The following is a 24,888-nucleotide window of genomic DNA, read 5'->3' on the forward strand; positions in this document are numbered from 1 at the left end:
GTATGTCGGGGGGGGGCTTCTGCTTCCCGGAGCCCCCTTTCCCTAGCCCCGTCGAGATACCCCCACCGGAGGGAGAGGGGGGACTTGCCTCCAGGAGCACCGGCCCGCGGGCGCCTGTGGTCGTGCTGGGCCAGTGAGCCCTCGCCTGTGGCCACCAGATCCCATGGCGGCTTCGGTTGGTCTCTGGCAGGAGGATGATGCGAAGCCCCTGCCCGGTGTGCCGGCCCATGCCCACAGGCTGGGCAGCAGGCTGGCATGGTGGCCAGGCCAGGGTTGGATGGAGGATGGCTGGTAGCCGCAGCGTGCTTAGACTGAAGTTCATAGCAATATGTGTGGCAGGCGTACTCTCGTGATTTCCCCCTGTATATATCCATTGGGCTTTCAGTGTGGATCATAAGACCCAAATGTATGTGTGCAATGCCCTATCAGCTCACCAAAACTTAAGAATTTGTATTGCATGCAACTCAGGAGGTTGTGATTTTCTACTAAGGCTGCTTTGGCAACTGACTTTAATTTTTGTGAAATGTGACGTAGCTGTTGTAAGGCAACTGCATCATGAGCTGGACGAGCTGTGGGAGGATGCTCTTCTCTGCCCTGCTTTTCTGTGTTTACAGAAACTTCACTGCTGCTGTGCGGTGGTGGCAGTTACGCTGCCCAAACCCCAGAGATACTACAGAATTCAAGAGGGGAGAACACCTACAGGTTATTTCTTTTTTTTTTACGAAGTGAAGAAAATCATTGTTGTAAAATAGCCTTTCAAATACAGCACTCATTTACTTGCTGTGTCAGCAATATGTCTGAAAGAAGAGGCATGCTCCGTAACCTACATTTCAAAGGTCACAGTGCTACTGCTCCAGGCTTCTGAAAATCAGAGTTCCAGCAAGCATCATGGCTGGGTTGAAGATTTGGTCTATTTTGCTGGTTATACTGTACCATTTCTGTCAAAGATGTATCCCATGTGGAATTTCAACGCATGTTGAAATAGGTAAGTCATGTTCAGAATGAATTTTCATGTCTTTTGAGTTGCTTGGCAAGAGAAGTAAGTTCAGATTCGGCTGGAAAGCAAAGGGAGGAAATAATGCTAAAGCAATTAGCATTCTATATAATTTAAAAAAATGTGAATAACACAGTGGATAGATGAGTAGTTTGGTTTTGGAGTTTGAAACTTTGCTGTTTTTATAAGCAAAATGCTTGAATCAACTTGGTTGCGTATTTTTCCGTCTTCTAAAACAGGCATTATGTAACTGGAATGTTTGTGTCTGAGTCTTAGGCAGACTGGGTTTGGTTTGGAGAAAGGAGAGGAATACTTTACGCAATTTGTAGGATTGTTATATTTAAACTAGAGAATAACACGGATCATTGGTGGTAGCTCTGTTTTCAAATCATTGTGTATTACTTTTGCCATACCTGTACAAGATAGAAAAAAAGCTAGAATGTGTTGGTTTCTATGACTGACATAATGAAAATTTTGTTCTGTGTCTCTTCCTGGTAGGTTGTTATCTGTAGCCTGAACAGCCTAGATTTGTAGAGAATGAAGGAGAGAACTGAGTGAACATCCAAGTGGGGAAATATTTCTGGTTTGAATTTCTTGTTTGCATGTGTTATTTTTAAAATCTAGTTTCTGCTGTAGTTCTTGCAAGAACACTCATGAGTAGCATGAGGTTATTCTGAAACGTTTACTCATAATAAATTGACAGTTTTAATTATTTGTTGTTCTGTTTCTGATTCTAAATCTGTTGCTCAGATAGTGAAACGTATGATGTTGTCTCTATTGAGGTAATCTTCTCAGACTTTAAGTACTGAATACATGCAACTCTGAACAAGTTAAAGGCTGGGATTATTCATGGCATTCATTTGAGACTGGGAGTACGGTCCCTTACCAAGTGTTGCACCCCTTGGTCAGTATCCTGGAACTGTTTGCTTTTCCTAATGATATGTCAAGAAAGCCATAGTAATCGGTAGGAGAAGTCACTCTGCCTGAGGTTAGGCAAGTGCATACATCTTTGCAAGCTCAGGGCTCTAATTACTGAGTATGAGCTTCTGAAAACGTGAAATAACTGATTTGGCAGAACAGAGTGTATTTGCAAGAAATCTACAAAAAGAAATAAGAGCTTATGGATCTGTCCCAAAGCAGATTTTTTCCTTATCAAGGAATCATGTTGCAGAACACCTGCATTTATATAATTTAAAGATCTTGGTTGTCTGAGGACTAGTGTGTACGCTGAACTACTGCATCATAGTTTCCAACAAATTTTGTCCGTTTGTCTGCAAATTAAATTGGGATCAGCTCTGATGCTGCTAAAATCAGTGCTTTTATTAATGTGCAAATAAAAGTCCATGATGATAAGATACTGAAAGTTATTGCCAAATCCCAACACTGAGTATTCCAGGAAAAAAAAAAAAAAAAGCAAACTGTAGAAGGGAACTCCTCTGACTCAAAACCAGCACCAAAGTCTATCCTGGACAGACTTCTGAAAGTACTTTTAAAACGGTGAAAAGCTCTGCCTGTTCAAAATGTTGCTCATGTTCAGTGTGCTCGGCAGAGCTGTGCCGTGTCCTACTTGCCATGGCCTCAGTGCTGGACATGGGTCTGAGTAGGGAGGCTTTTTCCCTCCGGGGGCTCCTGTCAGACCCGTGGGGATCCATCACGAAATGCCTTGTAAAGGTGAACTTGTAGGACCTGGTCCCACATGAGTAATGAGAGAAGTCACGGGGAGGAGGAGGGCGGGGGGAGGGAGACAGAAAAAGCAAACTACCAAACTGAGACTCTCCCCCACAGCAAGGGGAGGTGTGTGTTGAAATGTCTGAGCCTCAAAATGGTAGACTTTTTTTAATTATTATTTTTAAGTTATTCCTGTTTTGGTGCAAGATTGATCCTTAAGGTATCTTAACATACTTGTATAGGATAGTTTAGAGCAGTGGGTAAAATTCAAAGTGAAAAATTGTTCAAACCCCACAAGTTTTGTCTAGATCTTACTCCGGAACGAGGAGGGAGTGTGTGATGGGATTTATTTGGTAAGGATAAAATTAAATTCAGCATATTCTGTGTTATCTTGATCAGTCTTGGTTTGTAAATAACTTCAAGCGAGGAGTAAAACTTTGTGTGGGAAGGCAAGACATTAACGCATGCATACAATTTCCACTGAATAATATTGGAGGCAATGTTGTGTATTTTTAGAATAGTGTTAATAGATTATTCCTGGCATCTAACATTAATTAGAAGGACACTTCATTGAAGAAAAGTGATGTCAGTCGGTTTCATTTTCTTGTTATGTTTGCTCAATAAATATTTTGGCAATAAGAACATCTGCCTATTCCGTGAATAAATAGTATTATTTACCTTGCTGACTTTAGATTTCCGTTGGTTTTCATAAATGTTAAAAATTAATCAAACTGTTAAACATCCGCATTGATTCCTGAGATGCCTTTTTCAATGTTAAGGGCAACAGTGCAGTGAAACTCAAAATACAATTCAGGTGGGTCCCTTACAGCTAGAACTTTATGACCCGTACTCTGTACGTACTGGGTGTGATTGTATCAGTCCACTGCTGTAGCTCTGGACTCAGTTCTGGACTCAGAGCAATTTCAGCTTTGTTGGTCAAACTTGGGAGCTGGGGCTCGGAGAGAGACTGATGAGACCTCAGTGCCCAGATGTGCCACAGAAACAGCATTTCCTTATTAGCTGCCTAGGTGAGAAGAACACACCCTCTCACAGGTACAGAATTTTTTGAGAAATCATGTTTCGTGCACCTGTGCCACTTGGCTTAGATATGATAATGTGGTGTATGCTGGTTCTGATAATGCTTCTAACAAAACACGGGCCTGGCCACAGTACCTATAAATCAATACTTCAATATGTTGTTTTTCAGCACATAGAGCTCTGGAATTTTTCATTAAGCGTGAAGGGAATGTTAATTATAGACAGGTAGGAAGCATATTATCACTTAATTGTGTACACCTTTCTTCTCACTGTTTTTCTCTCTGTCTTCTTGCCCTTCTGTTCTTTAATATTTATTCTCAGTAATATGTGTGTAAATATTGTGCCTAGACTGTATTTTTACCTTTTTTCTTGAAAATCATTTGACTCCTTCTGAATACTATTACAAATATGTAGCAATTATAATATTGTATATAACAGTGTGTGTGGTTTCCTGCATGTTTTCCCATCTTCTTAAGCCATATGCTCTGTGAGTATTTTGTATTAGGAGAATCAGTAGAGGACTTTTGGAAAGGAGATTTAATAAACATAAAGACAGCAAAATGACAGCAAGGTTTTGAATTTAGTCCACCACATATATAATTTAACCAATTTCTGATTCGTGCGGATAGCTTTTTCTTTCATACAACAGAGAGCGCAGAGCAGCAGAGCACTGCAGGCATGTGGACAGTTTTCATAAACACAGAAAGCAAACACATACGTGTTTTGTGCTTAAAACATTTTAATATCCTTTAGGGACAATGTAACGAAGACCATTTTATATAACTTGATCTGTTATCAAAGTAGGAGATCACTCAAGAGAAGTATTCACATTGTCTGCTGTAGACAGCTATGCTGTGATTCAGAGGATGGAATTTAGCAGCCCAGGTTTTGTGTTTAGTGCAAGAGGAGGAAGGCACCTTCAGAAGGTGACATCACCAGCACCTAAATTATATCATATGAATACGTTCCTAAATGGCCTTTCAAATTATGGTATATACTGAGTAGTTTAGTTTTGCTTACAAGGATTTGTGTGAGGTGGGCAGGGGGATGATGACAACACTAAAATAATGTATTTTACCAAGATAATATTTGTATCTTGCTGGATATTTAAGTTTTATCTTCGATATTGGCAGTAAACCATGTTTTTGTGTTGTGCAATAGCATTCTGATGCCTTTTTCCCCATTCTTTTCCAGTTATTACTAAACCACCAAGATGCATTTCAGGCTGGGAGTGTTTATCCTGATGCCTTTTATCCTTCAATCTGTAAAAGTGGTAAGAAAAGCTATATAAGTCTAATATGGTAACAACTTTTTTTTTTTTAATGTGAAAATCCTATAAAATTTAGTAGGGTTGAAAATAGTTATGTTGTAAGAAAAGAGGTATGGCCAAAAAATACCTTCCTGCAAAAACATCCACCATTTTTGTTAGTATTTTGAACCTTTTTGTGCAACTTTATAAGAAAATAATACAATTGCAAATGTTTTAGAAAATAACTTTCCTTCACTGAAGTTGGGGTCCATCTTGCCTTGGTTTATACTTGGGCCACTTGTCAGCAGTCTCCTTTGTCAATGTGAGCAGATGTGAGCTGTTTTAATGGTGTATCTCTAGATCAAGAACAAAGCCATCCTTTCCAGGTGGGAGACAAACTTAGATGTAGAGGTCTGCTCTGTGAACATGTAATTTTGGTCCTTCTGTTATCTAGTTCATCTGCACTGTACAATGTCAAAAGGCCAAGAGGTGACTGAGTCACCCACAAGGTCTGCTCTTTTGGTTTCAGCATTTAATATACCTTCACCTTCTGCAGTTTCACGGTTCTGTGTGAATCATAGAATGGTTCAGGTTGGAAGGGACCTTAAAGATCATCTACCTCCAACCCCCTGCCCTGGGCAGAGACACCTCCCACTAGACCAGGCTGCTCAAAGCCCCATCCAGCCTGGCCTTGAACACTTCCAGGGATGGGGCATCCACAGCCTCCCTGGGCAACCTGTTCCAGTGTCTCACCACCCTCACAGTAAAGAACTTCTTCCTGATATCCAATCTAAATCTACGCTCTTTCAGTTTGAGGCCATTACCCCGTGTCCTGTCATTACACTCCCTGATCAAGAGTCCCTCCCCATCCTTCCTGTAGGCCCCCTTCAGGTACTGGAAGGCTGCTCTAAGGTCTCCCCGGAGCCTTCTCTTCTCCAGGCTGAACAGCCCCAACTCTCTCAGCCTGTCCTCATAGCAGAGGTGTTCCAGCCCTCGGACCATCTTTGTGGCCCTCCTCTGGACCCGCTCCAACAGGTCCGTGTCCTACTTGTGGTGGGGACTCCAGAGCTGGATGCAGTACTCCAGGTGGGGTCTCACGAGAGTGGAGTAGAGGGGCAGAATCCCCTCCCTCGACCTGCTGGCCGTGCTTCTTCCTTCAAGTGCATTGATGGTCAGAACAATCTATCTTCTGCCTACTTTTTCCCCGTTAGAGGATTTAATATTGTGCTGCTTGGTCTTGTCACATCAGCATCACTTTGCCCTTGGCTTTATGTAGAAATTTTTAGGCGAGGTCACTGTTAGATCCTACATAATCTCTTCTGCAAAAATCCAAGTGAGAGTAATAATTGATGCATCAAAGGAAAACCTGATTTTTCCTGCTTTCCTCTGTCCTCCTCCTAAACTGACTGTATCTTGGCAAGTTTGCCATCATTAATGATGATGATGACATAGCCCTCCTCTGCCCTGTGGAAACTGATACCTGTCCCAAAGCATGATATTTTGAGTTGGCTGACACACCCATCAGCTTTTCTGCTGTGCAATTTGATGCATCCATTTAGTCAACAGCTTCTCTGTCAGCTCTCTTTATCCTCTACACTTGGGAGACACTTGGGAGTCAGTTTTTTCATTGTACTGTACGTACTCACATGCACAGAGAAAGGGAGCAGGCACAAAATTTTCAGATGCTTCAAACCAAAATCATAAAAGGTAAATCTAGTATCTCTTCTGACAGTATAAATCATATAAAAATAAGTCTCATTTGGCTCCTCATATAAGTGGATTGCAAAATGTATCATCTGTATGATATGAAATTGAACAAAAGTCTATGTTTTTTTTCATGGAGGAAACCTTTTATTTTTCTTCTTTTCTTTTTTTTTTTTCTTTTCTTCCCCAAAGAATAAATCAAGTACTGATATGATTTTATTGCAATAGGAAAATTCCATGATGTGTCTGAGGACACTCACTGGTCACCGTTTCTCAGTGCAAGTATTCAGTACATCGCAAGGAATTATCCTCAGCCTTGGGAAGAGGTAAGAGAATTTCGTTGACTTTGTGTTCTCCTGTTTTCTTCACCTTCATTTGTTGTTGCAATTTCATCCTTTGGGAAGAAAAAATAAACGTTTTTAAATTAAAGACTCTGCTGATACAGGAAAATTTGAAATCCTGTTTACATCTTTACCAAACAAAAAAGTTGTGGTTTCCACATAAAGTCTATCAGTTATCTTCAATGTGGTCTGGTGCTTATGATAAATTTCATAGGTCCAGACTTTCAAATGTGGTGGTCTTGCATTATTGACAGATCTGATTGAGCGTTTGCCACTTGAAAACCAGGCATATTTTAGAATGCTCACTTGTGAAATCTTGGGCTTAGTCCTGATTTGCTCTTTTTTTATGGTATATGAGCTACATAAGAGGAGAGGAAAAACACATAGTCAAAAGTGAGAATGGTTTTAAGAGTAATATTTATTTCTTTTCCTTACTGGAGAATTTGCCGTTCTGTCCCTGCTCGGGAAAATCATACATGTGGAGCGGCATTTGGGAGCACGCACTATTTAAAACCTGAACAAGTCTGCCTGCCTTTTGACTGGCTGTGTGTAATACTGATCTTGTGCACTATTAGCCCTTGGGAAGTACAAATTAATCAAAAACTATGATTCAGTTACAGGTTTTTAAAAGACCTCTGGAACTACAATGATTCAGTGCAGAGAAGTGTCTTCTGGAGGAATGAAATTTCTGTTGCTGATAAATTTATTCCAAATAACTTTTCTGTTTGTCAGAATAAGATGAGTAATTTCATACCTGGGCTTTAATCAGGTACTTTTACAGTGAACAGCACTTGCACAGAAACGTCTTTCTCTCCTCTGTGTGCCTGTGCAACACCAATGGTGGCAGAGGGGGTTTCACTCGCTGGAAGTGGAAGTGTTTGTCCCCAGTCCAGAAAAAGACCTTAGTACATGTGTAACTTGGAAATACACAAGTTGTCCTGGTGTCAGCCATGTAATTCTTTGGCCTTGGGCTGTATGAAGTGCTTAAAGCTTCTCAAGTCACAAAAAGTAACTTCAGCGTCAAGGAATAAGTGGCCAATGCTTTGTCAGGCTAAGTTCTTGGATTGTAAGGGTTTCTAACCTATATCCTTGTATAATGCACTTACATAAAATGCTTATTTCTTCTTAAAGACTGGAGTAAAATTATGATGCTACTACAAGTGGATTGTTGTTGTGTAGGCTACAGAGAAGCTGGTGGCTTTCCTGTTTGGAATTGCTTCACATATGGTGGCAGATGTTAGCTGGCATAGCCTGGGCATCGACCAAGGATTTCTAAAGGCCATGGGAGAAGTAAGCCTGTATTATTTTATTTATTGATATAACTGTATTTGTTGGAATTGATAGCTTAGCTTTGGACTCTGATGGGGAGGGAAGAGAAAAGCCGGAGCCCTGTTTCTGGAAGATTTTCAGAGAGATGCAATGTCACAAACTCCATAAGAACGAAGCTGGTCAGGTTTGGCACCCGTAAACTTCAGTGCTGCTTGGACAATTTGTTTCTGCTCCTATGTTTGCATGGAAGGATGAGTAAAATAAATGGACAGTTCTCTTGTTTTTCTCTTTCTCCAGATTGATTTTCACGGTTCATACTCAGAAGCTCACAATGTTGGCGATTTTGGTAATGCTTCTGTTTGCTGATTGTAGATCCTTCTCTTGGAATAACTAGTCCCCTTCAAAACCACAGTAGGTGATTCTGGCTCTTACCCTGTGGAATGCAGGAGCCAAGAATGCGTCATATGGATGCTGTATTCTCAGTCTCCCCTATAGGTTGCAAAGCCCTGCTATACCTATCGTCATGCTCCGTGTTTCAGGAGATGTGACAGGGCATATGGATGCTTGCATTAAAACCGAAACACAGGCTGAGGGATGCTAAAGTTTAAATGGAGTCACTACTGTGTTTTTAAATTTTAAATTATTCTTTTTCTCTGGGAGTATAAAATATGCAGCATGCTTTCAGGTGAACCATTTATGTATTCTAAATATATAGCTGTAGGATCTACCATGTAAACATAGATAATGTAGGCATACGTAGCTTCATCTGCCCTGTTATCCATGATAAATACTTAACGAGTTTGGTTTGTTGGGCTTTGTGGGTCTTTTTTCATTCTTCCATCTGCAGGAGGAGATGTACTGAGTCAGTTTGAGCTGGACTTCAGTTATCTGGCATCGAATTGGTAAGATAATGACGTTACCTTCTTTAATAATTATTTCTGCTTACTCTGCATACGCACTGTGTTTTAACAAAATGCTATCCTTTATCTTTCTTTCAAAAGAAACCCTTGTAGCTATTGGAATTTTTCTGAGTTTGGTATTCCTTATACGCATATTAACCATTCCCTGACATGAAAAACTGGAAGGGCAGAAGAAAAAATAATTTTACGTATAGGAGCACAGCAAGAAAGATTAAATTATTTATATCTGAAGGGAATTATAAGTAATTATATATAAAATAACCAGTGAAAAAGATTTGCTGGAATGTCCTAGCAATTAGTTAACTAAATCTCACTTAGATTTCCATTTAAAGTTTTGGAAGTTGAGGATGTTTATGGTCATAGATGCGGTGGGATTCAGACAGGTTTTAAAAGCATAAAAAGGAGAAGCAGTTTTAGATTTACACAATTTTTTGTCACAGTTTTTGAGTGAAATAAAAAACTCGCTTTTTTTTCTACTGATAAGGTAGGTCATTTGAGTTGTTTTGTTTAGGTAGAATGTAGTTCATCTCGGTGTAGAAGGCACAGTTCATTAATAAAACTTTGGCACAGCTGTGGGAAATGTCTGTTTGGCTTGGAGTAGATTTGGCACAGCAGAGAGTTGGAGGGCATCCTCGAGATTATATGATCACCAAGCCAGGGAACCAGTGTGGGGAGTAAAGAAACTCCACCAGGAGTAGCCATAGGGGGATGGTTCTATGGGTTTCTGACTTTGAACCTAAACAAGAGAAGAGTGTTGTGCAGAAAGCAACTGCATCTGCAATCCTGGTCTTTCTGGCATTTGTAAATCTTCATGACCTCTGTGGTATTTTGACTTTTAGAGTATTTTAAAGCAGGCTGTTGTTATTACAGAAACTGTAATCTTTTATCAGGTGAAGTGCAAAATCACTTGTTATAATACCGTTGTCTTGTTCTTAGGTATGTGCCTGTCAAAGACCTAGCAGCTATCTATAAGGAATTTTATGGAAGAGAGATCATAACTGAAAGCACAATTACTGACTGTACTTACCTGCTGTTTCTTGAACTGTAAGCTGAGTAGCTTTGTCTGGGTTTTCATAAGTGAAACATATGTAGGAAAATTATGATAATCCTATTTGAAATGCCTTATGCATTGAGGCCAGCAAAATAGACTCCCTACTAGACCCCAAAATCATAAAACACCTGAATTTTTTTAATGGCTAGAATACAAATTTGGACTGCTTAGTGACTGTTAAATTCATTATTATGTCACAGATTCAGCATCTTAGCTATTTAACACATGTATACATTTAAGGTATTTATGCTTATTTATTTGAGAACAGCTGTGTCTTCAAGTACCGTTGTGTTGTGGCATGTTAACAATATAATTTTCGTGTACCAAAGGAGTAGTGTACATACCTAAATAGGTGGCCTGCCTACACTTCATGTAGATCCTTTCAAGTCCAAGAATAATTCAAGAGACTTTTGATATCTGGCAATGTCCGCTTTGAATATCTTAAACAGCCTAGATGTATCCTTTATTTCGGTTAATTACCAGTATTTGCGCGGCATTTACAAACACTGTGAATCCCTGTAAGTAAGGGCATCAATAAAGTTAATATCATTACTTCTCACATTACAGTTTTAAAATGTAGTAACAACCAACAAGTAAATGTAATAACTTGCATAGTATTTACCATACGTAAACCTTGAAAAGAACTTCTTAAATAATTAAATATTATTTAATGAAGCAAATTTATTTCTGAAGATTATTTTTTTTTTCAGGCATGGAGAAAGGCTTGCTGTTGCCAAGGTTGGTTTTCTGTTTTCTTTATGAAAATGAACATACAGCATGAAGACAATGTAGTCCATCTTACTAAGTATGTTGCTTGTCTCAGCTTTTTCCAGCATATGCTAGTAAATCTCCATTTCTGGTGGAGAAGTTCCATGAGTATTTCCTTGGAGGAGTGGATGACATGGCGTTCTGGACAAACAATATTTTTGAGCTGACGAGCCATATGCTAGAGAATGGAACCAGGTATAGCATGTTTCCTGCAATATGAAACACAGTAGTCAAGTTCTGACACCCATTTAATTGTTCTTCTTAGGCAGGTTCTTTCCTAGAAGAGGTGCTGAGCTTTGAATCCTCACTTGGACAAGGGATTTCTGTGGCTGTCTTTTACCCGGGTGCACAGGATTACACAGGCCTTGAGTTTGCACTTGTTACATGTTCACGCTCCTTTCCCAAGGCAAGGCCCTGGCATGCCCAGCTGATACTTGACAGGGAAAATTTGGGGCGTTCTTTAAGGCATACTTGAGGGCCTGCTTAAATGTTGTATAGCTGTGCCCTGAGGTTCTGCCTGGGCCTGGCAGTCTGAGCTGTGGCTGTGCCTGCACCTTCTGCCTGCTGTCATCAGCCAGCAAAGATGTCCCTTCCTAGGGGACGTCAGATACTGTCTTCAGACACTTAAGGCAAATAGGATTAGGAAGAGTAAGAGTATATAATCTAGTGTTGGAACCTTGGGCTGGTACTCAGAATATCGTAAGAATATCGTGAGTTCTAGCCTTGTACTGCTCTGTTACAAGTGTAACCTTACTGTAAATAACTTTATAAGACCAACATTGGCAATTATTCCATCCATTTATGTGGAAAATATCACTGCAGCTATTTTTGGAAATTATGTTTAAAATACAGTATCACATAATCCGTTGTGTTCTTTGTTCCAGAATGGCACTTTCATTAAAAGTGTTTTAGATTAACAGAACTAGCAGAACACATTACAGTAACTTTCCTTGAAGAGTTATATGAAGACATGAGAGATTCATATAGAACCTAATCAAGGTCATTAAAATAAATATCAAAAGGGTTTCTAAGGATTATAATGATGCTCTGATTTTGAATAAGCAGGGATTCTTGAGAAAACTCATGACTTCTAACAGGATATCACTAAGGATAAAAGTTGTATTTTTAGTTTTGCCTCCGTTGCTTTAAAATGCATTCTGCGTATTTCTTTAGTGGCTGCTTCCTGCCTGAGAACCCTCTGTTTATAAATTGCACAAGGGAGCACAAGGACAACTATGTGTAAGTATGGCTCTGAAGGTTCAAAGATTTACTGATGAAAGGAGAGCCTTCCTGTGGACAGTGAGCTATTGAAACTTTGAGATCTTTTCGTTTATCTTTTTGTGTGTGAATTTGATATTCTCTTAACATGAATAAGTAGACTTCATATCCAGCCTAAGGACAAGAATACTTACCTAGCATGTGAAGTGCTAAATTTTCACACTTTATTTGGTTGTCACTCTCTGTCCCACTAATCATGAAACTACTGATTCATGTTTACCCGTACCATAGGTAAATTGTCTCCTGATTTATGTACAGAAATATGGAACTCAGCTGTTCGGAGCACAAGTGTATGTATTCCTCTAGCAGACACCTCAGGAGAAACCAGCTTAACTGTATCTCTTGAGAACTCCATTTACACATGGGAGAAATGACCACCTGATTGCATGCAGTATGTTTGCTTCTCTGAGATTTGTCATAAGAATACTCAAGTTATTAATTCGGTTATATTAATTGTTATTGCTGTCTTCTTTATTTTAGCAGAAACAAACAATCGAAACATGAACGTCACAAGAATACAACTTCTTTGCTTACAAAAACGCTTGAAAAGAATATAAATTATACAGAGAGAGGAGTTAACTTCAACATAGAATCTTGGGCAACAGTAAGTGAGAAGTGACAGATGTGTCGGGTAAAATTCAGGTCTGCATAAAATTGTTTTAATTTCTGTCTGAAATGCTGCATGATGGAGCAGGGTCTCTGGATGTTAACAGTAGCCTCTGACTTCACTTCGTGGAGATTCCAGCGCCGTTGTTAATCTATATATTTATATGTTCATCGTAAATATTAAATTTTTACACTTTGCTCATTGTATAGTGAAGTTAGAACACATCTTGCAGTGCCAAAAATGACAAAATATATTTTTAGTATTTACGCTTTAGTATTTATGTTTTTCAAAATTATATGATTACTTTTGGGGGTTAAGAAGTCCCAACAAAGCACAGCAGTGAACAATTAGCAATGCTCCATTTAGAGCATACAGATTTTTGTCTCTTTCTAAAATGGTGCTTATGACCTGAGTCAAAGTCCACTTAGATCAATGTGGTGATTTCTACAGTTGGTGACTTGGTTTTTCAGGTGCTCCATAATGTTCTAGAGTTTCAGCATGTGTTTTAACCATTCTTGTGTCTCTGTTATTTTTATTTCAGAATTCCCTCCGCTTAATAAACCGTGCTTTTGCAACCAAAGTCTGGAGAGTGTTAGCAGCTGCAGATCAGAAGTCTTCTAAGCACATCTCTAAGCCAGCAGCTTCGTATTTTCTGACTTCACCCTATGCTAGACTTGGATGGTTGGTAATTTTTTCCCTCCCACCTCCCTTTTAGTATTTGTAAATTTTGAGTACCCACCAAAATTTTAATGTTTATTCTTTGGAAACTCTTTAAAAGTGACAGTCCAAGTCAATTACTGGTACCAATCTGACTGAATGGCTTATATTGTCTGGCCAGAACAATAATTTAACCCATAAGACCTTTCTCTCGGATGTTAGCGTAAGCCTCTCTATGTTGGTACTGAATAGAACTGTATCAAGAGCAAAATTTCCATTCAGATGTGAATTCTAGTCAGATAACCTCTTTCTTTGAAAGGGTTGTCTTGTAATTTTTTTTACATTCTCTCCTTAGTGGAGGACCTCAGTGCTCTGTGTGTGATCAAGCTCAGAATGGAAGGAACTAAAATTAGAACCAACTCAGGCTCTAGATCTGAACAGTAGAGGAATGCTATTACCCTTTTTTGGTTATTGGTTGATGTTGGCGCAGAATTAATTCTCTGTCCCGAATTGATCACTGGTGGTGCCTAGTGAGTGTTCTTGGAAACACTACAAGACTAGTAGGGAGTTCAAAGACAGATTCAGGACACAGAAAAAGGCATATTCTCTCTCCGTGTCAGAGAGATTCTAGCTTGACCTGCAACAGAGAAGAGTAATAAAATAAATTTAATTGCTGCTCATCTTGCTTTATTTCTTCTGACTCAAAAATTGAAGATTTAATTCTTGAGTTTACTTCACATCAGCCAAGTTAACAGCAGTTAGTTCTTTTCTCTGCACGTTCCTCTCTTAAGTGCCAACGTGTTACTGACACATGTGATCCCTTTGCTTATCTACTGTTAAGTTCATCAATTAAATCAGAGGTTCAGTTAAAAGGATAGTGAATTTCATCTTTTGTATTCTATGTCATATGCAAGCATGAAAAATGCTCTGTAGATTTTTACAAAAAATAGATGGGGCAAGACTGGTCTTGGTTTACCTGAAAGAAGTACAAGTATTTTCTGCTAATGTTGTGGTAGTCTGGAAGCTAATGCTACGATTTTGTTGACTCCCTTGCTGTACAGGGCGATGATTCCAGCTGACTTAAACCAGGATGGATATGAAGATCTGGTGGTTGGAGCACCAGGGTACAGCACACTGGGCCGTGTTCAGATAGGACGGGTCTATGTGATCTATGGCAACCAGTCAGGTTTGCCACCAGAGGACATGGATCTGGATGGGAAAGCTGACCAAGTACTGCAGGGTCATCAGGTGAGGGGTCAAGTCAGATGTTTGTCACTTAATTTTTTTGGCTTGAAAATGTGGTAAATTTTGACTGAGCAACAGTATCATTAATATGTATGAGGAGTATTCCTGAAATAGCCCTCCTGGTAAAAGGATGTTGTACGCTTTTCAAGAAAAATAGCAGTTATTTAAGTCACAGGAACAATTAAAGCAATGGTGATCTGTAGGTTCACGTTTATTGCTGTGACAGATAAGTGTGTATTAGAACATAATTTGCCCTTGAATAAAACTGAGGTAGTGTCTCTGTCAGTCACAGTGTAGCTCATTCAAGTCTCTGCATTTAAGAAAATATTGTGATTTCCCCCTTCCTTTTTCATCTAAAATTATTAATTTGATATAAGTTCCAATTCCTTTGAAGCTACATTTTTTCATGAATTGATAACTTCTCATAAAACCACTGTTTGTCTTTACTAAGAGTACACGTTATTTTAAAAATAGAGAGGACTATGATTTGATATGATGGGGACTGGCTTGTAACTGAGAAGCAGGATCAAATAAGTATAAATAATAAGGATGATCCCCTGTAGAAAACAACTTTTTTCACAAAGAAGAGAATAGAGAGAGATGAGATACATTTCCTTTTAATCTCTTTGTGTGGTTATAAACTGGGGAGTAACAGCTGCTGTCTTCTTACAGTGTTTCAGTGGTTCACGCCTGTAATGATGTTAACAGGAAAGATGATAAGCTTAACATCAATGGAGCACTAGACTCAGAAGAAGAAATAGCAAAGCAGCGCAATGTTGTGTTCAGTTATCTTATATTTTAACACTTCCACTTCCTCAAACAGAACAGTTGACTCCCAGTTAGTGTATTAGTGTGACAGTTCCTACTTGGGAGAAAAGTGACACTAAGAAAAATCTTAAAAATTGTTGGGATAGGTTTTTGTCATCTCCATTTCCGATTCTTCCCTGTGCTGTGATTGCAAATGTGCGTGAGGTTTTGATGGTTTTGTCTTGAAAACATATGTTACTTTCATGAGAGCAATCCCTCTTCTTTTAGCCTTCAGGAAGATTTGGTTCTGCCTTGGCAGTCCTGGACTTCAATGAGGATGGAGTGCCAGATCTGGCAATTGGAGCGCCTTCTGTGGGATCTCAGTTTCTTACTTACAAAGTAAGCCACACACGTGGGTTTGTTGTGTTTTTTCCCTCCAAACAGAACATTTTTATTGATACGTATATTCTTGAACAATGAAATAAGAGAGAGAATTTCTGTTGTTGCCCAAAGTGACATTGTAATTTAAACACGAATGTTTATAACCTTTGTGAGTACTTTGAGTAGAGCAGTGACAGCTATCTGCATTTCTCTTTCAGCGGTCTTTTTGCACATTAGAAGTCCAAATTAGTTTGCAACTTTGCAGGACTGATGTGCTGGCAATGTAAGGGGGCATTCATGAAATACAAGTGTACCCTTTTTATTTAGGAACAGAGAGTCTGGAACGGACCTCATGGGTCTGTGAGCCTTGTCACCTGCTGTCACAGGCCAACAGACGATATCTAAAATATGATATGAACACAGACACGCTTGCTAAATAATCAAGTTACAGAGGCTAATGACTTGCAGCTTACCAGATAAGCCCATGTAATGGTTCGTGATTATTTTTACCCCACGCAAACTGAGAGGCAAAATGTTTTGGTTTAAACCACATCCATTAAGCTTACAACTCTTCAGAATTTCAGATAGTAACTCAGCTGCCTAAATAGGAATTTAAGTGCTTTTATGTAGACCCACTAACTTGGAAAATTGCATGCATCTGTTGTGCCTGGCACTGTGTGCCATTGCATTAAATAATAATGAACAAAATTTGAGCCATCTGAATGTGTGCATAAGAAATGTAAACATACAGTGTACTGTCCTTGCTCCTTACCCACAGTATGATGAAAACGTACTTCTCTGTACTTCTCCGTTTTGTTGCCTGGTTATAACAGTACCCATTACAGCATGGGTATTCTTAGGTTTGGCATGGAAAAGACAGTATTATGAGAAGGCTCTGGTAGGAAAAATGCAGTTGTATTAATTGCTCTTGCAGACCTGTCTCACTCCTTGTGCTGTCTTGGATTTCATAATTGGTGCTGACATGCAGATGCTTTCATGCTGTATTTGCTTTTTCTGCTGTTTAGGGTGCCGTGTACGTCTATTTTGGCACTGAGGGAAGAGGCTTGGCATCTCAACCAAACGTTACCATAACTTGTCAGGTATATTGATTAGGCTCACACGGGGGTACACAACACGGAGGTGGGATAAAGGGGAAAGGGACTGATGGGCTTAAAAAAAAAGAAGGTTTAAATCAAACTTCTAATTGCAAGGGGAATTAGACTGATGGGGATGGTGCAAGCAGGTGCTTGCCTAGGTTGGTTGTATGTGGGAAAGACATTTGTACTGCAGTTCAGAGGAGGCAGCAGGGTGAACAGAAAAGTGCATAGCCCTCAAAAAAAACCCCAAAGAGAACAAAATTGAAGTCAGGGAGTGGGAGGGTAATTTGATCAGAAAGAGACAAAATTAGCTCTTTGGAAGTAAATTGCTCTATTTTGTTATATAATTGGTGGTTTCAGTTCTATTTCAGGCTTAAACTAACTCTTCATTGCAGTATTCCTACTGTAATCTTGGTTGGTCCCTCCTGGCAGCTGATGTTGACGGGGATGGAAATGCTGATCTGGTTGTGGGGTCTCCATATGCACCTGGTGGTGGGCAGCAGCGAGGATTTGTGGTTGCATTTTACTCTTATTTCAACAGGAGTGACCAAGGTAATATTTGTTGAGTAAATTAGCCATCCCATATTTTATGTGACTGTTCATTTCTTACTAATTAATCATAGGATAATTCCAGTTTGAAGGGATCTCAGGAGGTGTCTAGTCCAGTATCCTACTCAATAAGTGAACAACTATGAAGTCAGACCAGATTGCTTAGGACTTTATCCAGTCAGGTCTTAAAATCCTCCAGTGATAGCGATTGCACGGCCACCCTGGGCAGCTGTTCCACTTCTTTGTTGTCCTCATAGGGGAAAAAAATGTCTTGTTACAGCCAGTGTGAACCTCTCTTGTTTCAGCTTATGCTCACTGTCTGTTGTCTTCCCACCACACATAGTGAAGTCAGAGACACAGAAGGCATTGAGTACCCCACTACGCTGAGAAAAGCCTGGCTCTATCTGCTTGTTAACCTCCTTATAGGTACTGGCAGGCTGCTGTTATGTCATTTCAAAACCTTCTCTTCTCCAGGCTGAAAAAGTCCTGGTCCCTCAGACTCTGCTCATAGTGCAAGTGCTCCAGCCCTTGCCCATCTTGCGGGCCCTCTACTAAATTTGCTCCAGTTCATTGGCATCTTTCCTGGAGTCCACATCTTTTGTGGGGTCCAAAACTAAACAATGTATTATAGGCATGGTCTAGGGAGGAGTAAAGGGGGAACAACCACTTCTCTCAGTCTCTTTGCCATGCTTCTGCTTATATAGCTGAGGGTGCTGCTGGCCGCTTCTGCTGTCAGAGCCTCACGCTCAGCACTCTGCCCACCAGGATCTCCAAGGCCTTTTCCACACGGCTGCTCCCCAGCCTGTATCTCTGCAAGTGCATCTCCTCTTCCAGGGGCACGGCTTTGCATTTGTCTTCGCTGGGTGTTGTGAGGTTCCTGTCAGCCTTGTTCCTCCAGCCCGCCTGGGTCCCTCTGAATGGTAGCACTGCCCTCAAGATAGCCCCCCAGTCTCTTGTCATCCTCCAGCTTCGTGAAAGGGCGTGTTATTGCCTTCTCCAAATCATTTCTAAAAGTCTTTTAACAGGACGAATCTAAAGATAGATCCCTGAAGGCACTCCACTTGTCACAGGCATTCACAGTATAACCCGCTAACTGCTGCCCTGTGGAGGGGGATCATCTCAACCAGGATTTTGCCATCTAGTTGTCCACCCATCCAGCCTGCAATGTCCCAGCTTGGGTACAAAAGCATTGTGGGAGACAGCGTTGAAAGCCTTGGTAAAGCAATGGATGCAAGTGTGTATTGGTGTTACCAAGGCGGACTCACTAATTTTCCCTGGAAACTTGCAAATGTACGTCAAAAGGTGAATTTTTATCATTCTGTGTGCTCCTCCAAGTGGCTAAAGAGGAATGCTACAAGTGAGTACAGGCAATGAGTACAGGTGATGAGGATTGTTGTGAATGAGGGAGGAAGGGCCACGTATGGAGCTAAATAAAGTTAATAGGGGTTGGACAGGATACACAGGTATTCACAGCTTTGTCAGAATCACGTAATTGAGATTTCCAATAAGGTTTTATTTTTGTAGTTTATTCTACTTCATGTAAAATTAGAAACCACAAGGAAAATAGGTTTCAAAACACTGCTGACTGACATTTTTGCAAAACCAAAACACAGAATGAACTATTTTAATTAAAGCCAGAATTTTTTTGAATTATTTGAAGCTCCCCCACCCCCTGCCCTTGAAGAATTGCAAGTTCTGATAAACAGTTTCAGTGTTGCCCTGTCCCTACGAAGGAGTCATTAGCTTAGGGCAGGCTTGGCCGATGACTTTCATGTACTTTGTGTAAGCTATTGCAACGATTTAGAAGCAGGCAATCTTGAATAAAGGCTTTTACCAGCCAGTACAGTTGCAGACTGAGCAAGCGACGTTAGCAATAACTGGTGCCATATCGCGGACGGTGTAACTTTGCTTGTAGAAACTCGTTGTCGTAGGGTGATAACGGATTTTTCTATGCCAGGGTACGCCAAAATTTAATTAATATTTTTCTGGTCTGTCAGGACTTCTGTCAGTACAGGATGCCAACTGGATGGTGAAGGGGGAAGAAGACTACGCTTGGTTTGGATTTTCACTTGACAGCTGCCAGCTGGAGAACATAACATTACTGCTGATTGGCAGCCCGACGTGGAAGAGTTGTGCTGGGTGTGTTGTATACGAGCTTGCTCTCTCCTCCATTCTGCCCTACTTCTACAATGTTTAAGATTTGTAATAGCTTAGACTTCCGGCTTTTCAGGAAGTTTCCTCTTTGCTCTGCTTAGAATATTTTTATTAAATTCGTATTTTTATCCCTTCACCCTCCCTCACAAAGAGAGAGGAGGGGTCTTTAGACCTTGTGTAGAGAGGGTCTGTTATTTAGAGACACTTAAGAATTTCTTGTGTTTTCTTGGGGAGGGGGAGAGGCAGCACAAAAATGCTGACAGCTAAGCACGCCTAAAATAACCTAGATAGCACTTACTTCAAAATAACATTTTTAAAAGCAAACCAAAACCAAAAATGTATTGGGGGATAAAGAAGTGGATAGACAGGCCAAGTCTGTGCTCCAAATGTTGTGTAACTAGTTAAAACAAGCATGGAAATTACTAAAATAGATTTCTAGAATTTTACAGCCACTATTATTCCAAACTAAAAGGGGAAAAAATTTTAAGAGGAGCAATCCTAGCTGAATGTACGAAAATATGTTATTGCATACAAATATATTCTGCACTGTAATTCAAGCTGCGATCCCTTCTCATCGGATGTCAGACAGAGTGTTGGGAAGGTGTATGGGTATAATCCACCAAGCACAAAGCAGTGGTTTGCAGTAACTGGAGACAAGGTAGGGCTCCTTCTGTACTATGGGACTTTATGAATAATTTGAAGTGACATTCTGTAGAAATGACATTAGGTGTTTTAAAAATCTAACAGGCGATGGGCAGAATGGGTTTGTCTGTGGCCAGTGGTGTGATGTCTGTGGCTGGGATCACAAGGACAGTTCTGGTGGTGGGTGCGCCTACTACAGGTATGTCCTGAAAATGGAAAAGTGCTTCTCCTTTGGGACATGTGTTTCTGTGTGACCAGAGGACAGATACAAAGTTAAAAGTTATAGAAGGGACTTTTGCACTGCCACTTAATTTAAAGAAAAAATTAGAAACAATCACTAATCACCTATAAGCACCTTACATGTAGAGTCCTCTCTACTATGCCTCAAATTCAATTGGTTTTTTTCTTTCCTTAAAATTAGCTTAGCAGCATTACTACTTTGCATTATTTATGTAGCAGTGATTGGCTAGTAGGCTGCATGTTTCTTGGAATTAAAACAACACAGTATTTTGTCCTTACTCTGGCAGTAGGTAGTAAGGAATTAGGAAAGTCAAAATGTAGAACTCTGTCTTTAACTTGAATTCGTTTTTCCCCTGGTACTATTGCTAAGAGATTGTTTCAATGTTAATTAGTGTTAATGCCATATAACATTTGATCTTGTTTCATAAATTATATTAATTTTGTCCATGTTACGTAATGCCAGTATTTCCTGCTGCCAGTGTATTGCAAGAATTACACCTGAGTTCCTGTGTCTGATGCTCAACTTCTATTACTACTTTTTTTTTTTTTTTTTTTTTTTCTTTTTCCCCCAGATAGCCTGTCTAGGATTTCATTTATATCCTCAGTGCTGCACCAGGCAGGACACGCTCTGCTATATGATCTGACAGACAGCACCAGGCCCTCTTTGCTCAGCACATTCAGCGGGGACAGGAGGTTTTCTCGCTTTGGAGGAGATATATACTTAAGTGACCTGGATAATGATGGACTAGGTAAAGCTTGAGCAATCTAGATCAGAGGTAAAATATTTTACTTTTGGCAACAGGGAGACTGGTCCCGTGCCTATTCATATGAAGTGCTAAACACAGTCTGCTTCCCTCAGTTACCTTGTTCCAGCGTTCCATCATGCCTTGTGGGGAGGCATCTCTAAAATCCCAGGCAACTCAGCCAGAAATTGAAACATTTTAACTGTCATCATTAATAGGAATTGGGGCACCTAGAGGTGTGTAAATGCCAACTCTCTCATGTTTTGTTTTAGCATTATTTTCTTTCTGATGTGTAATGTCATCCTTGTAACATTTGCAGATGAAATGATTGTGACATCCCCACTGCGAACTAACGATATGACCACAATACTGTTTGGGGGGGCAGCTGGCCGCGTTTACATTTACAACGGAAAGCAGGCATCCTCAGGGAATGTGACAGGCCACTGCAAATCATGGATATCTCCCTGTCCCGAGGACTGGGTAAGAAAACATAAAATTGAAATCAGGACATGACATCATAATGACAGCTAATTAATTACATCCAGTACAAATATCTAGTGCATTCTGACTTGGTTTCAGACAACAGAACGCTTACTTCTGTTTCTGAATCTGTGTGACTTGGCTCCTCCTGTTCGTTCTTGATTTACTTTGCTGTTTAGGAGCCAGGGTTATTGCTGGTGAGGGACTTTTTAGGATGTCGGGTAACGGTAGGACTAGGGGGAATGTATTAAAACTAGAGATGGGTTGATTCAGACTCGACATTAGGAAGAAGTTCTTCACCATGAGGGTGCTGAGGCACTGGAACAGGTTGCCCAGAGAGGTGGTGCAAGCCCCATCCCTGGAAGTTTTTAAGGCCAGGCCGGATGGGGCTCTGAGCAACCTCATCTAGTGGGAGGTGTCCCTGGCCATGGCAGGGGAGTTGGAACTAGATGATCTTTAAGGTCCCTTCCAACCCTAACAATTCTATGATTCTGCTCTCCTAGTGTGGTTCTTGCCACTGACTTTTTCTTTTCTCTTTTTGTTTCTTCTTCAGGCACAGTATGTACTGATTTCTCCTGAGGTAAGTGACCAGAAAACAAACTACTGAGAGAAATAAAAAAGTCTCACTTTAAAAAAACCTAACAGCGTTATGCCAAGCAATGTTATTTTACAGGAACTATCAAGATTTGGGAGTTCTATAATCACTGTGAAATCTGAAAGAAAGGTGAGAAAAATTAGTTGTTTGTTGCTTTGTAACATCTTTCTACCTCACTTGGCTATACTAGACAAGAGCTCACATATGTATCTTACTCATTTGCAGAAGTCTGAAGTGCTTTACGTAGCTATTCAAGTTTTAATTTAAGTCACTCTCTGAACTGGTAATTACAACCTTTTTATAGGTGGATGAACTATGACCTTGCCAAAATTTTGGCACCTGACACCTGAATTGAAAGAGATCACTTTAAAATGGCCTGAAAGCTAAACTATGTAGGAATCTGCTGAAAGGTTGCATGGTAAATCAAGCGTGGGTGCCAGCTGGCTTTACTGTTCATGCCAACCTGTATGCAAAGTGGATGCTCAGCTATGGAGTAAACCAGGCACCGAACCAACCCTCTCATGTAATGGTTACGGGCTTGCTGTCCTAGCTGTCGCTTGCAGTTCGTATCAAGAATTCCCAACCATAGAGAGGCCCAGTTCTTACCTGGATGATTTTGGATGCGTTTGTGTACTTGTTTTTCTTTGTTTCCCTCAGATGCCTATTATTTTTACCAGAAGTCAATCCCTATGTTTGTATCATGTGCTGAGGAACCCTTTTTTTGGCTTGAAGGTTCCTTAGTGCTTTTTCAGCTGAGGGGAGTCCAGTGTTCTGCTTGCTCAGATATAACCTGTGTGAGAGCTGAGGCTCTCTTGTGCGAGTACAGAGAACGCCTCAGTACTAGGCTGAGGAGGTGTGCGACTGGTCTTCAACAAATGGTGTTTGACTTCTTACTGCTAAAACATGCATGGAGAAACACCTGGAAACGTAAATGCTTATGAAGTAGGTCAGGGTGCATAATCCAGCACTTGAAACATGGGCATCGCTGATGGTTTCTGCATGAGGGCAAGTGAGGCCGTTCTCCAGGCTGTTGTGTTCCTGTGCTATGGCACCAATCCAGCCCAGGCTCCAGCTTCAGCCGTATTGATCTTACAGTTTATATTGGAAAGAGATTCATTTGACTGGTTCCAGCTTCTTCCAGTTCTCCAAATAAAATAAAAGTCTGTTTGCCAAATCATTTTGTTAACCGCTACTCTGATGAGGAGAAATGAGAGCAACCCACCTCATCACATTTCTTTATCACACTAACGATATGGACAAAATCTGGTTTCCCTTAGGGAAACTTAAGGCAACAATGCACCTGCAGTTGCAGTTTTCTAACCCTTGTTCTGTATCTCTGCAGAAAGAAGTTGTAGTGGCAGCAGAGAGAAGTTCGGCGAAAGCTCGACTTGGTGGAAGGCTTTTTGTCTACTCGCTCTAGAAGTTCATGGTAGCCTTTAAGACCAGGGCACAGCTGATCTTTTAGTGAGAATTGCTGCAGTATCTGTGATACTTTCCTTAACCCATACAAACCAACAGACCACACGACAGTAAACTTTTGACAGACAGATGTCCCCGAGAGCTAGATAGGGTCCTAGATAGTGTTAAAGGAGGAAGGGATGGTCACTGGTTTTAAGTGAAGGGAAATACGTGCATTCACAGTGGTTTGGCTTACAAACCAACCAAAGATACATCAGTCATGTAAAAGCACAAATTAATTCCGTTGTGAGCAGTAGCATCCCTTAACCTAGAAGAAGCGAGCTGGTCTGAAAACCTTTTAGAGGCCGAAATGAGCAGAAGGCTGAATTTTGGTACTAATATTTGGCTGTGTAAGGATGTTCAGTGATCACTGTCTTTACTGGTCAGATTTGAGTATTTTCTTGACAAAACCAGGAAAGAATAGCACATAATTTACAATTCCCCATATACTGTGATACAGACAGGGACTCTAAGATATCAAAAGTAGCTGTCAAAATAAGCATGGAGGGGCAGCTCTAAGCCAGACAGAAAGGTGGGTGCCAATCAAAAGGGCTTTTGCTTTTACACTCGTGACTGGAACTACTCTGACACTCTTTGTGTTTTCATGTAAAATTCCATGACTGTGGTAACTTAGAATTAACAGCTTTTATTGTTAACAGCATTGTCTTCAACTAATTAACACTAATTTTCTATGATGCAGGTTTAACAGAGTATGCATCAATTATCTATTAAACAGCTTGAGCAGCAAGATGTGATGCCATTATTACCAACACTAGTCTGTAGACTCATATGTGTATGTTTTCTCTCTCTTGCCTCCTTCACAAATATAAAGCGTTATTTTTATTTTAATAAGCATTAGTCACTGGAAGAGCTCAGAATTCTAAAGGTCAGACTCCAAGATGACACACCTCAACTTACCGTCTTTGGAATTGTCTCTCAGAGAGGCTGCTTCAAAAAAAAAATAAAATGGCAAGGTGAACATTAGCTTGATGTATGAAGTATTCTGACGTCTA

The 24,888-nt window shown here is 40.3% G+C and overlaps 1 protein-coding gene across 4 annotated transcripts; it reads left to right on the top strand.

Annotated features, from left to right (window-relative positions):
- Positions 1 to 3: 3 nt before the first annotated feature.
- On the top strand, positions 4 to 24,782 carry GPLD1 (glycosylphosphatidylinositol specific phospholipase D1). 4 transcript variants are annotated; one of them, XM_063325792.1, is made up of 25 exons: positions 4 to 985; positions 3,870 to 3,925; positions 4,895 to 4,973; positions 6,882 to 6,979; positions 8,174 to 8,284; positions 8,561 to 8,609; positions 9,111 to 9,165; positions 10,120 to 10,227; positions 10,945 to 10,972; positions 11,058 to 11,197; positions 12,176 to 12,241; positions 12,761 to 12,884; positions 13,429 to 13,568; positions 14,606 to 14,792; positions 15,825 to 15,935; positions 16,943 to 17,017; positions 17,410 to 17,566; positions 19,561 to 19,702; positions 20,303 to 20,375; positions 20,465 to 20,558; positions 21,172 to 21,348; positions 21,662 to 21,822; positions 22,376 to 22,402; positions 22,496 to 22,546; positions 23,760 to 24,782. In XM_063325792.1, the coding sequence occupies exons 1-25, from the start codon at positions 889 to 891 to the stop codon at positions 23,835 to 23,837; spliced, it is 2,484 nt and encodes an 827-aa protein (XP_063181862.1). In that variant the 5' UTR covers positions 4 to 888; the 3' UTR covers positions 23,838 to 24,782. The 4 variants fall into 4 exon arrangements, with proteins under 4 accessions (XP_063181862.1, XP_063181861.1, XP_063181863.1 ...); XM_063325791.1 differs by having other exon boundaries at positions 20,276 to 20,375; positions 23,760 to 24,781; XM_063325793.1 differs by lacking the exon at positions 23,760 to 24,782 and adding an exon at positions 22,722 to 23,750 and having other exon boundaries at positions 20,276 to 20,375.
- The last annotated feature ends 106 nt before the right edge of the window (positions 24,783 to 24,888 follow it).

This window comes from Chroicocephalus ridibundus, chromosome 2 (assembly GCF_963924245.1).
Source record: "Chroicocephalus ridibundus chromosome 2, bChrRid1.1, whole genome shotgun sequence".
Lineage (NCBI taxonomy): Eukaryota > Metazoa > Chordata > Aves > Charadriiformes > Laridae > Chroicocephalus > Chroicocephalus ridibundus.